The sequence below is a fragment of the Mesoplodon densirostris genome, chromosome 2 (genome assembly GCF_025265405.1).
Source record: "Mesoplodon densirostris isolate mMesDen1 chromosome 2, mMesDen1 primary haplotype, whole genome shotgun sequence".
In the NCBI taxonomy this organism is placed as follows: Eukaryota; Metazoa; Chordata; class Mammalia; order Artiodactyla; family Ziphiidae; genus Mesoplodon; species Mesoplodon densirostris.
This window is the reverse complement of record NC_082662.1, coordinates 145,507,684-145,518,392: the sequence shown is the minus strand read 5'-3', so window position 1 is coordinate 145,518,392 and position 10,709 is coordinate 145,507,684. Positions and strand designations below refer to the sequence as shown.

Here is a 10,709-nt window from a genome sequence, read left to right as displayed (position 1 = left end):
ACATCATTTTTGTGCATGAATACAAGTGATTAAAAGAGAAAGGGGCCTCCCTGGTGGCGCAAGTGGTTGAGAGTCCGCCTTCCGATGCAGGGGATACGGGTTCGTGCCCCGGTCTGGGAGGATCCCATATGCCGCGGAGCGGCTGGGCCCGTGAGCCATGGCCGCTGAGCCTGCGCGTCCGGAGCCTGTGCTCCGCAACGGGGGAGGCCACAACAGTGAGAGGCCCGCATACCGGAAAAAAAAAAAAAAAAAAAAAAAAAAAAGAGAAAGGCATTGGCAATAACTTCATCACAACTGCCACGGTGATTGTGGGACCATCCTGATTTGAGAGTTTTAGTAAAATGTGAAAACTACAACACCTGTGTACCTACCATCTTGCTTAAGAGACAGAACAATTCCCAGCAGCACTAACAGCCTTGTGTCAACCTCCTTGACCTAGCCTTTCCACCCTAGAGAAAACTGCCCTCAGTTTTGTGTTCACTCTTCCCTCAGTTTTAGCTACCGTTTTTTTAAACATGTACCCTATGCAATCCGTTGTTTGAGCTTGTTTCAGAACGGTTCCATGAGTGGAACTGTATCCCATTCTTTTGATGTTTTTAAAAATCATGAGAAGTTGATCTATGCTAATGTGTGTAGTAGCTCATTTATTTTTCACTATTGAATATTCCGATCTCATCCTATCCTGCTGTATGAATTCTGCTGATGGAAATTTGGGCTGTTTCCCGTGTTTTGCTGTTAAGGTATTTTTGCTCTAAACATTCTCAGAGTTGTTTCTTAGAACATGTGTGTTTCTCCAGGGTATATACCTGGGCAGGGAACGGCTAAGTCTAGATGCGAGTGCTTGCTGTTCTGATTGCTAGCTAATACTGCCGCCCTTATTTCTGTCCACTGAATAGCCCGAGGGGACATGAGTCCTGTTCTGGCTCTGTTTACAGATCTTCAGGGGGAATAAGCGTTTATAAAAAGAATAGCGGGGGGATTCCCTGGTGGCGCAGTGCTTGAGAGTCCACCTGAGGATGCAGGGAACATGAGTTTGTGCCCCGGTCCTGGAAGATCCCACATGCCGCGGAGCGGCTGTGCCCATGAGCCATGGCCGCTGGGCCTGCGCGTCTGGAGGCTGTGCTCCGTGACGGGAGAGGCCACAACAGTGAGTGGCCCGCGTACCGCAAAAAAAAAAAGAAAAAAAAGAATAGGGGGGTAGTGAAGGAGAGCTTCCCAGACCATAGTCTGACTTTGAGCCATGGCCCTGAGGGGCAAAGCCAGAAAGGAGTGGAAGCCAGATGGATCACTGCTGTTGGCGCTGAGCATGTGTGTGAGGTGGGGCTGCCCTTGCCTGGACACTGGGTCTCAGACTGTGGCAGAATCCACTGTGAGGCTACGGCTGGGCTTCGGGACCTAGAAATTCAGACAAAACACTGCATGCGTTCTAAGACTGTATGGTTTTTTATTTAAATTGCAGCAAGGAAGCTGACAGGGGCTCTCCAGGGCTATTTCCCAGAGCCCTGGTCCCCTTTGCAGCTCCCAGCTCTAGGTCCTATTGATGGGCTTCAACGGTCACTGGCTCCAAGGTCTCAGATGTCACACCGGTGATTTCCAGCCCCTGGCCACTCTCTGCTGTCTCTGTGATGGCCTCCATTCAGGTCCCTTCCACTGGCTCCGCCAGGATGCTCCCATGTTTATCTCGTGATGAGGCCACCGTCTTTTTTGTAAGTCTGGCTCTCACATTCCTGAAGAAAGAGCTGATCCTGCTGAGTATGTTGGTGGTGGGACCTGAACGCGCTGGAGATAAGCTCCTGCCCGATTTGTGCGAGGTCTTGGAGTCCCTGGTGATGGGAGCACGGCTGATGCCTTTGGGGGCAGTGCCCTGCTCGCTGCCCCCCGGGCTGCCGTGGCCTTTGGCCTTTTGGTCATGTCTAGTGGCTCTGCGGCCGCCTGAGCACGGGCCCACTGCTTTGGGGATGGTCTTGCTCCCCGCTGCCTTGTGGTGGCTTTCCACGGAACTGCAGAGCGAGGGGCTCGTCAGAGCCCTGTCCTCTCCCCAGTGCTCCCTCCTCTCCCTTCTTCCCTTGCGGGCCTGGGACACTCTCTGTGAGCTGCCACCCTGTTTGCTCACTTTGCCTTCCTGTGGCAAGCTTGAGACGAGGGTCCCCTCATGGTCCTTGTCGGCTCTTCCTTTGACAGTCTTGCTGGTAGGTTCTGCTCCGACCACAGTCATGCCGGCCCCTGGGGAGAGGCTGGTGGACGTGCTGGAAGCATACTCTGAATTGTTCTCAGCCCCTGCCAAGGCCGTTTTCCCGCTCCTCAGGGATGTTGTGGCCGTGTCCCCAGTGGCTGTGTTGGTTTTGCTTCCTCCGGGCCCGTCGCTGGCTGTGGCTGCTCTGGCCGTGCCCCGCTCTTGAGCAGCAGGAGACTCGATCACTGCCGTGCTCAGAGCACCCGCCGCGGTGCCTCCTGCCACCCCTGCTGTCTCCACCTTGGTCGTTGCCCGCGACGTGGACGCTTTGTCGAGCCCTGTAGTAGGTTTTGCTTTCGCAGCGGCCGCATCGGGCATGGTATCGGGCTTGTGGGAGTCCAGTTGGATTCCGTGCCCCCCAGCAAAAGCTGCAGGCGTGGCCCCGGCCACCTCAGGGCACGTGTGGAGGCTGCTGACGCTCACCTGGTCCTGATGCCCCTTTCCTTGGAAATCCTCCACGGCCGGGCTCCTCCCGTCCTGCTCCTCCTCGAACACAGGCATGCAGGTCATGTCCCAGACGGGAACGGCATAGGTGTTGCTTTCACTGTCCACTGGTGGTCGCAGGAGGTAAATCAGCTGTTCCCACTCGGCGAAGAGGTCTTCCCGCGCGTCCAGAGGGGGACACAGCTGCAGGTAGAAGCAGCGGCCAGTGGCAAGCTTCACGCGCAGCTGTTGTTTCTCACGACTGTGAGCGGAGAGCCTCACGCACTCCAAGGGAAGGAGCCTGGTGAGCTCTAAGGTCTTTGCAGCCTTGTGGCTCTTGCCCTTGGTGTCCTGGCTGCGCTCGGCGTGCTTTTCACAGCCGGTGGCCCGTCGGGCCAGCAGCATGATGTCTGGGAGCGGGAGGACGGGGCTGGTGGATGTGATGCCCATGGTCACCATGCCGCCACAGTTGTGCACGTCAATCGCTCCTCCCCTCTTCGTGACCTGGATGAAGTTGCTCTCGAATATCGGCGCGTACTTGAAATGGTCGTATTCGCCCTTGTGCAGTTGCTGCTGCAGCTTCCCCGTGGTGGTGGTGAACAGGTCCACCCAGGTGCTGCTCCGGGCCGTGTGATACGGGAGCAGAGAGTCCCCACTCATGGCTGTCTTTGATCACGACAGGCAGCGCAGTTAAGGCGGCTCCCTGGCTCCTCCCTCCCTCGGCCTCACTGGCAGAAGAGCGAGCTGCGATGCTCCTGCGTCACACAGGCGGCCCTGTGGCAGGTCTTCCAAGCCCGCCCCACAGGCCCCCACGTTTGCCTCAGGGTCTCCCAGAGGCAGCAGGGGTGTGGGTAGGGGCACAGATGATCACAGCGGGGACGCTGTAGGGCGCCTGGAGCCCAGGCCGAATCTCTTCAAGTGTGTCGAGAGGTACGGCAGGCTCCCCCTCCGCCTCACCTCACTTCTGCTTCTGGGTTTTTATCTCCCCAAGAGGCTGTGGTGAACTTCCGTCCTAGTGAGAGAAGTAACCACTTTGTCAGCCTAACCCCCTGGCACAGCCTATTTATCCTCTGATGCCCTTTGTGACCTATCAGTGTCACAAAGCCCTTTGTGACCTATCACTGCCCCAAAGCCCTTTGCCTCATCCCCCAGCTGCCCCCTCAGGGCAGGGCCCCCATCCTCTGCCAAACACCCCATTGCCCCCGCGGAGGACAGGCCCATCCTGCCAGGGACTCAGGTGCGTTACCAAAATAAACATGTCTTCAAGTGGGAAAGTTTTGTGTGGGTCCTTTTTCTTTTCCTCCCCCAAATTCAGCTACTGGATGAAATCTATAGGAATGTAAGCTGATGGGATCAATTTGAACCATTGAAGCTCATGGTTTAATTGTATCGAATAAGGCAGAGTTGGCAGTGGCGGTCCTTAGTCTGTCCTTTCATAGAATCTCAGTAAACGTGGACGATGGTGAGTGCCAATTCCCCTGTGAAGCCTTCCCTAACCCAGAACTCCTTCCCATGCCCCAGACCCCCTCCTCTGAATAGATCCAGTCCCCAAACACACGTCTCTCATTGTATTTGTCACTCAGAGTTGTGATCATTACTCGTGCTGTCCTGTCTCCTCCACCCTCTGTGTACCTCTGTGCGGGACCGGGGTGGCACACTGTCTGAAAGTTGTTGCACCGAGGTAGCTCCCTCTCTGCACCATCACCTGCCACCTTGAGCAAGTCCTTCAAATGCTCTGGACTTGCGTTTGCTTATCCGCAAAATGGAAAGACGTGAGGATCGGAAGGGGGCACACACATTCAAGAACTTTATAAACAGCTAAGGGCTATGCACGTGTTTTTTTCCCTGTAAATTTATTTTATTATTTATTTTTGGCTTCTCTTGTTGGGGAGCACGGGCTCTAGGCGTGCGGGCTTCGGTGGTTGTGGCTCGCGGGCTCTAGAGCACAGGCTCAGTAGTTGTGGCGCACGGGCTTAGTTGCTCCGTGGCACGTGGGATCTTCCCGGACCAGGGCTCGAGCCCGGGTCCCCTGCGTCGGCAGGCGGATTCTTAACCACTGCGCCACCAGGGAAGTCCCTGTGCACGTGTTTTGAATGCATTTTCTTCCTCCAGACTAGTGTTTCCCTGCACTTGCCTGTGTGGAAATCGTAAGGTCAAAGGAGTGTGATGTGATCTTTTTGTAATGTCTCCTCCTCGGGTCCAAGGAAAAGCGGGTGGAGAGTAAAGCATTAATTGCGGCTCCCTGCAGCTCCTAGTCTTCTGGGAAACTCTGGGTTAATTCTGGGGTCAGGAACCTTGTTTGGCCAGGGGAAACAGTGCCTATGTGTAGGTCTTGGGCTGGCTCCCTTTCTCATCAGGGCTCCCCACCAAGTGCCCACCATTCCGTCCACCAACAGAAGAGACCTCTCCCCACCCTCCCGTGATGAGGTCTGTGGAAGTCCCAAACTGGAGGTCCAATCAACAAGGATGCTCTGACCTAACAAATACTCTCCCTCATGTGAGGTTTAAGGATTTGGTTTTGGAGCCCCAGAAGAAAAAAGTTCCTGCAGATTTGGTGTGGAGAAACCCTTCTGAGCAGGGCATTCAGAAGTTGAATTAGTGGCTGGAGGAGGACTGGATGCTGGACGTTCCAGGAGTGAACGCTGGAATTCCAGGTGGGAGCCTGTTTCTGGCCGCAGCCCGGGTCACGCCAGAGGCTAGAGGTAGAAGCCTGGGAGCCAGACACAGCTCAAGGGTGGACTGGCTGCTCTCGAGATAAGGCCAGCTAAGAGCTGTGAGCCCACTGAAGTTCGAAAACCGGCTCCCAGCCCCCACCCCTCCCTCCCCTCAATCTAGAAAAATTGATGCTCATCTCTGTAGTTTTGGAACATGATGGTAAGAATGGTGGTGCCTCGGGTTCTTGTGCTGGCCCTATCTCAGGCTTGTTTGCTTGCTTCCTTCGCATACTACAGACAGGGCTTTGCATAAAGAAGTGGGCTGGTGGATCACTGTTCTGCAAAGATCCCATTGTGCGACTGGAGCAGGTTACCTTCTCTGAGCCTCAGTGTTCTCATCTGTAAAATAGGCATATCGTTCCTTCTTTTCCTAATAAGCAAACAAGTGTTCTTGTACTTTACCTTAAATAAATGTACTTTAAAGATGCCAGGCCTTTCTGACATCATTTTTGTGCATGAATACAAGTGATTAAAAGAGAAAGGCATTGGCAATAACTTCATCACAACTGCCACGGTGATTGTGGGACCATCCTGATTTGAGAGTTTTAGTAAAATGTGAAAACTACAACACCTGTGTACCTACCATCTTGCTTAAGAGACAGAACAATTCCCAGCAGCACTAACAGCCTTGTGTCAACCTCCTTGACCTAGCCTTTCCACCCTAGAGAAAACTGCCCTCAATTTTGTGTTCACTCTTCCCTCAGTTTTAGCTACCGTTTTTTTAAACATGTACCCTATGCAATCCGTTGTTTGAGCTTGTTTCAGAACGGTTCCATGAGTGGAACTGTATCCCATTCTTTTGATGTTTTTAAAAATCATGAGAAGTTGATCTATGCTAATGTGTGTAGTAGCTCATTTATTTTTCACTATTGAATATTCCGATCTCATCCTATCCTGCTGTATGAATTCTGCTGATGGAAATTTGGGCTGTTTCCCGTGTTTTGCTGTTAAGGTATTTTTGCTCTAAACATTCTCAGAGTTGTTTCTTAGAACATGTGTGTTTCTCCAGGGTATATACCTGGGCAGGGAACGGCTAAGTCTAGATGAGAGTGCTTGCTGTTCTGATTGCTAGCTAATACTGCCGCCCTTATTTCTGTCCACTGAATAGCCCGAGGGGACATGAGTCCTGTTCTGGCTCTGTTTACAGACCTTCAGGGGGAATAAGCGTTTATAAAAAGAATAGCGGGGGGATTCCCTGGTGGCGCAGTGCTTGAGAGTCCACCTGAGGATGCAGGGAACATGAGTTTGTGCCCCGGTCCTGGAAGATCCCACATGCCGCGGAGCGGCTGGGCCCGTGAGCCATGGCCGCTGGGCCTGCGCGTCTGGAGGCTGTGCTCCGTGACGGGAGAGGCCACAACAGTGAGTGGCCCGCGTACCGCAAAAAAAAAAAGAAAAAAAAGAATAGGGGGGTAGTGAAGGAGAGCTTCCCAGACCATAGTCTGACTTTGAGCCATGGCCCTGAGGGGCAAAGCCAGAAAGGAGTGGAAGCCAGATGGAGCACTGCTGTTGGCGCTGAGCATGTGTGTGAGGTGGGGCTGCCCTTGCCTGGACACTGGGTCTCAGACTGTGGCAGAATCCACTGTGAGGCTACGGCTGGGCTTCGGGACCTAGAAATTCAGACAAAACACTGCATGCGTTCTCAGACTGTATGGTTTTTTATTTAAATTGCAGCAAGGAAGCTGACAGGGGCTCTCCAGGGCTATTTCCCAGAGCCCTGGTCCCCTTTGCAGCTCCCAGCTCTAGGTCCTATTGATGGGCTTCAACGGTCACTGGCTCCAAGGTCTCAGATGTCACACCGGTGATTTCCAGCCCCTGGCCACTCTCTGCTGTCTCTGTGATGGCCTCCATTCAGGTCCCTTCCACTGGCTCCACCAGGATGCTCCCATGTTTATCTCGTGATGAGGCCACCGTCTTTTTTGTAAGTCTGGCTCTCACATTCCTGAAGAAAGAGCTGATCCTGCTGAGTATGTTGGTGGTGGGACCTGAACGCGCTGGAGATAAGCTCCTGCCCGATTTGTGCGAGGTCTTGGAGTCCCTGGTGATGGGAGCACGGCTGATGCCTTTGGGGGCAGTGCCCTGCTCGCTGCCCCCCGGGCTGCCGTGGCCTTTGGCCTTTTGGTCATGTCTAGTGGCTCTGCGGCCGCCTGAGGACGGGCCCGCTGCTTTGGGGATGGTCTTGCTCCCCGCTGCCTTGTGGTGGCTTTCCACGGAACTGCAGAGCGAGGGGCTCGTCAGAGCCCTGTCCTCTCCCCAGTGCTCCCTCCTCTCCCTTCTTCCCTTGCGGGCCTGGGACACTCTCTGTGAGCTGCCACCCTGTTTGCTCACTTTGCCTTCCTGTGGCAAGCTTGAGACGAGGGTCCCCTCATGGTCCTTGTCGGCTCTTCCTTTGACAGTCTTGCTGGTAGGTTCTGCTCCGACCACAGTCATGCCGGCCCCTGGGGAGAGGCTGGTGGACGTGCTGGAAGCATACTCTGAATTGTTCTCAGCCCCTGCCAAGGCCGTTTTCCCGCTCCTCAGGGATGTTGTGGCCGTGTCCCCAGTGGCTGTGTTGGTTTTGCTTCCTCCGGGCCCGTCGCTGGCTGTGGCTGCTCTGGCCGTGCCCCTCTCTTGAGTGGCAGGAGACTCGATCACTGCCGTGCTCAGAGCACCCGCCGCGGTGCCTCCTGCCACCCCTGCTGTCTCCACCTTGGTCGTTGCCCGCGACGCGGACGCTTTGTCGAGCCCTGTAGTAGGTTTTGCTTTCGCAGCGGCCGCATCGGGCATGGTATCGGGCTTGTGGGAGTCCAGTTGGATTCCGTGCCCCCCAGCAAAAGCTGCAGGCGTGGCCCCGGCCACCTCAGGGCACGTGTGGAGGCTGCTGACGCTCACCTGGTCCTGATGCCCCTTTCCTTGGAAATCCTCCACGGCCGGGCTCCTCCCGTCCTGCTCCTCCTCGAACACAGGCATGCAGGTCATGTCCCAGACGGGAACGGCATAGGTGTTGCTTTCACTGTCCACTGGTGGTCGCAGGAGGTAAATCAGCTGTTCCCACTCGGCGAAGAGGTCTTCCCGCGCGTCCAGAGGGGGACACAGCTGCAGGTAGAAGCAGCGGCCAGTGGCAAGCTTCACACGCAGCTGTTGTTTCTCACGACTGTGAGTGGAGAGCCTCACGCACTCCAAGGGAAGGAGCCTGGTGAGCTCTAAGGTCTTTGCAGCCTTGTGGCTCTTGCCCTTGGTGTCCTGGCTGCGCTCGGCGTGCTTTTCACAGCCGGTGGCCCGTCGGGCCAGCAGCATGATGTCTGGGAGCGGGAGGACAGGGCTGGTGGATGTGATGCCCATGGTCACCATGCCGCCACAGTTGTGCACGTCAATCGCTCCTCCCCTCTTCGTGACCTGGATGAAGTCGCTCTCGAATATCGGCGCGTACTTGAAATGGTCGTATTCGCCCTTGTGCAGTTGCTGCTGCAGCTTCCCCGTGGTGGTGGTGAACAGGTCCACCCAGGTGCTGCTCCGGGCCGTGTGATACGGGAGCAGAGAGTCCCCACTCATGGCTGTCTTTGATCACGACAGGCAGCGCGGTTAAAGCGGCTCCCTGGCTCCTCCCTCCCTCGGCCTCACTGGCAGAAGAGCGAGCTGCGATGCTCCTGCGTCACACAGGCGGCCCTGTGGCAGGTCTTCCAAGGCCGCCCCACGGGCCCCCACGTTTGCCTCAGGGTCTCCCAGAGGCAGCAGGGGTGTGGGTAGGGGCACAGATGATCACAGCGGGGACGCTGTAGGGCGCCTGGAGCCCAGGCCGAATCTCTTCAAGTGTGTCGAGAGGTACGGCAGGCTCCCCCTCCGCCTCACCTCACTTCTGCTTCTGGGTTTTTATCTCCCCAAGAGGCTGTGGTGAACTTCCGTCCTAGTGAGAGAAGTAACCACTTTGTCAGCCTAACCCCCTGGCACAGCCTATTTATCCTCTGATGCCCTTTGTGACCTATCAGTGTCACAAAGCCCTTTGTGACCTATCACTGCCCCAAAGCCCTTTGCCTCATCCCCCAGCTGCCCCCTCAGGGCAGGGCCCCCATCCTCTGCCAAACACTCCATTGCCCCCGCGGAGGACAGGCCCATCCTGCCAGGGACTCAGGTGCGTTACCAAAATAAAAATGTCTTCAAGTGGGAAAGTTTTGTGTGGGTCCTTTTTCTTTTCCTCCCCCAAATTCAGCTACTGGATGAAATCTATAGGAATGTAAGCTGATGGGATCAATTGGAACCATTTAAGCTCATGGTTTAATTGTATCGAATAAGGCAGAGTTGGCAGTGGCGGTCCTTAGTCTGTCCTTTCATAGAATCTCAGTAAACGTGGACGATGGTGAGTGCCAATTCCCCTGTGAAGCCTTCCCTAACCCAGAACTCCTTCCCATGCCCCAGACCCCCTCCTCTGAATAGATCCAGTCCCCAAACACACGTCTCTCATTGTATTTGTCACTCAGAGTTGTGATCATTACTCGTGCTGTCCTGTCTCCTCCACCATCTGTGTACCTCTGTGCGGGACCGGGGTGGCACACTGTCTGAAAGTTGTTGCACCGAGGTAGCTCCCTCTCTGCACCATCACCTGCCACCTTGAGCAAGTCCTTCAAATGCTCTGGACTTCCGTTTGCTTATCCGCAAAATGGAAAGACGTGAGAATCGGAAGGGGGCACACACATTCAAGAACTTTATAAACAGCTAAGGGCTATGCACGTGTTTTTTTTTTTCCTGTAAATTTATTTTATTATTTATTTTTGGCTTCTCTTGTTGGGGAGCACGGGCTCTAGGCGTGCGGGCTTCGGTAGTTGTGGCTCGCGGGCTCTAGAGCACAGGCTCAGTAGTTGTGGCGCACGGGCTTAGTTGCTCCGTGGCACGTGGGACCTTCCCGGACCAGGGCTCAAACCCGGGTCCCCTGCGTCGGCAGGCGGATTCTTAACCACTGCGCCACCAGGGAAGTCCCTGTGCACGTGCTTTGAATGCATTTTCTTCCTCCAGACTAGTGTTTCCCTGCACTTGCCTGTGTGGAAATCATACGATCAAAGGAGTGTGATGTGATCTTTTTGTAATTTCTCCTCCTCGGGTCCAAGGAAAAGCGGGTGGAGAGTAAAGCATTAATTGCGGCTCCCTGCAGCTCCTAGTCTTCTGGGAAACTCTGGGTTAATTCTGGGGTCAGGAACCTTGTTTGGCCAGGGGAAACAGTGCCTATGTGTAGGTTTTGGGCTGCCTCCCTTTCTCATCAGTGCTCCCCACCAAGTGCCCACCATTCCGTCCACCAACAGAAGAGACCTCTCCCCACCCTCCCGTGATGAGGTCTGTGGAAGTCCCAAACTGGAGGTCCAATCAACAAGGAT

At 55.0% G+C, this 10,709-nt stretch overlaps 2 protein-coding genes across 2 annotated transcripts; both read right to left on the bottom strand.

Annotated features, from left to right (window-relative positions):
- Positions 1–1,636: 1,636 nt before the first annotated feature.
- Positions 1,637–3,316, bottom strand: LOC132483220 (Golgi-associated RAB2 interactor protein 4-like). The gene has a single exon (XM_060088488.1). The coding sequence runs from the start codon at positions 3,314–3,316 to the stop codon at positions 1,637–1,639; it is 1,680 nt and encodes a 559-aa protein (XP_059944471.1).
- A 3,902-nt stretch (positions 3,317–7,218) lies between these two features.
- Positions 7,219–8,898, bottom strand: LOC132483219 (Golgi-associated RAB2 interactor protein 4-like). The gene has a single exon (XM_060088487.1). The coding sequence runs from the start codon at positions 8,896–8,898 to the stop codon at positions 7,219–7,221; it is 1,680 nt and encodes a 559-aa protein (XP_059944470.1).
- Between the last annotated feature and the right edge of the window lie 1,811 nt (positions 8,899–10,709).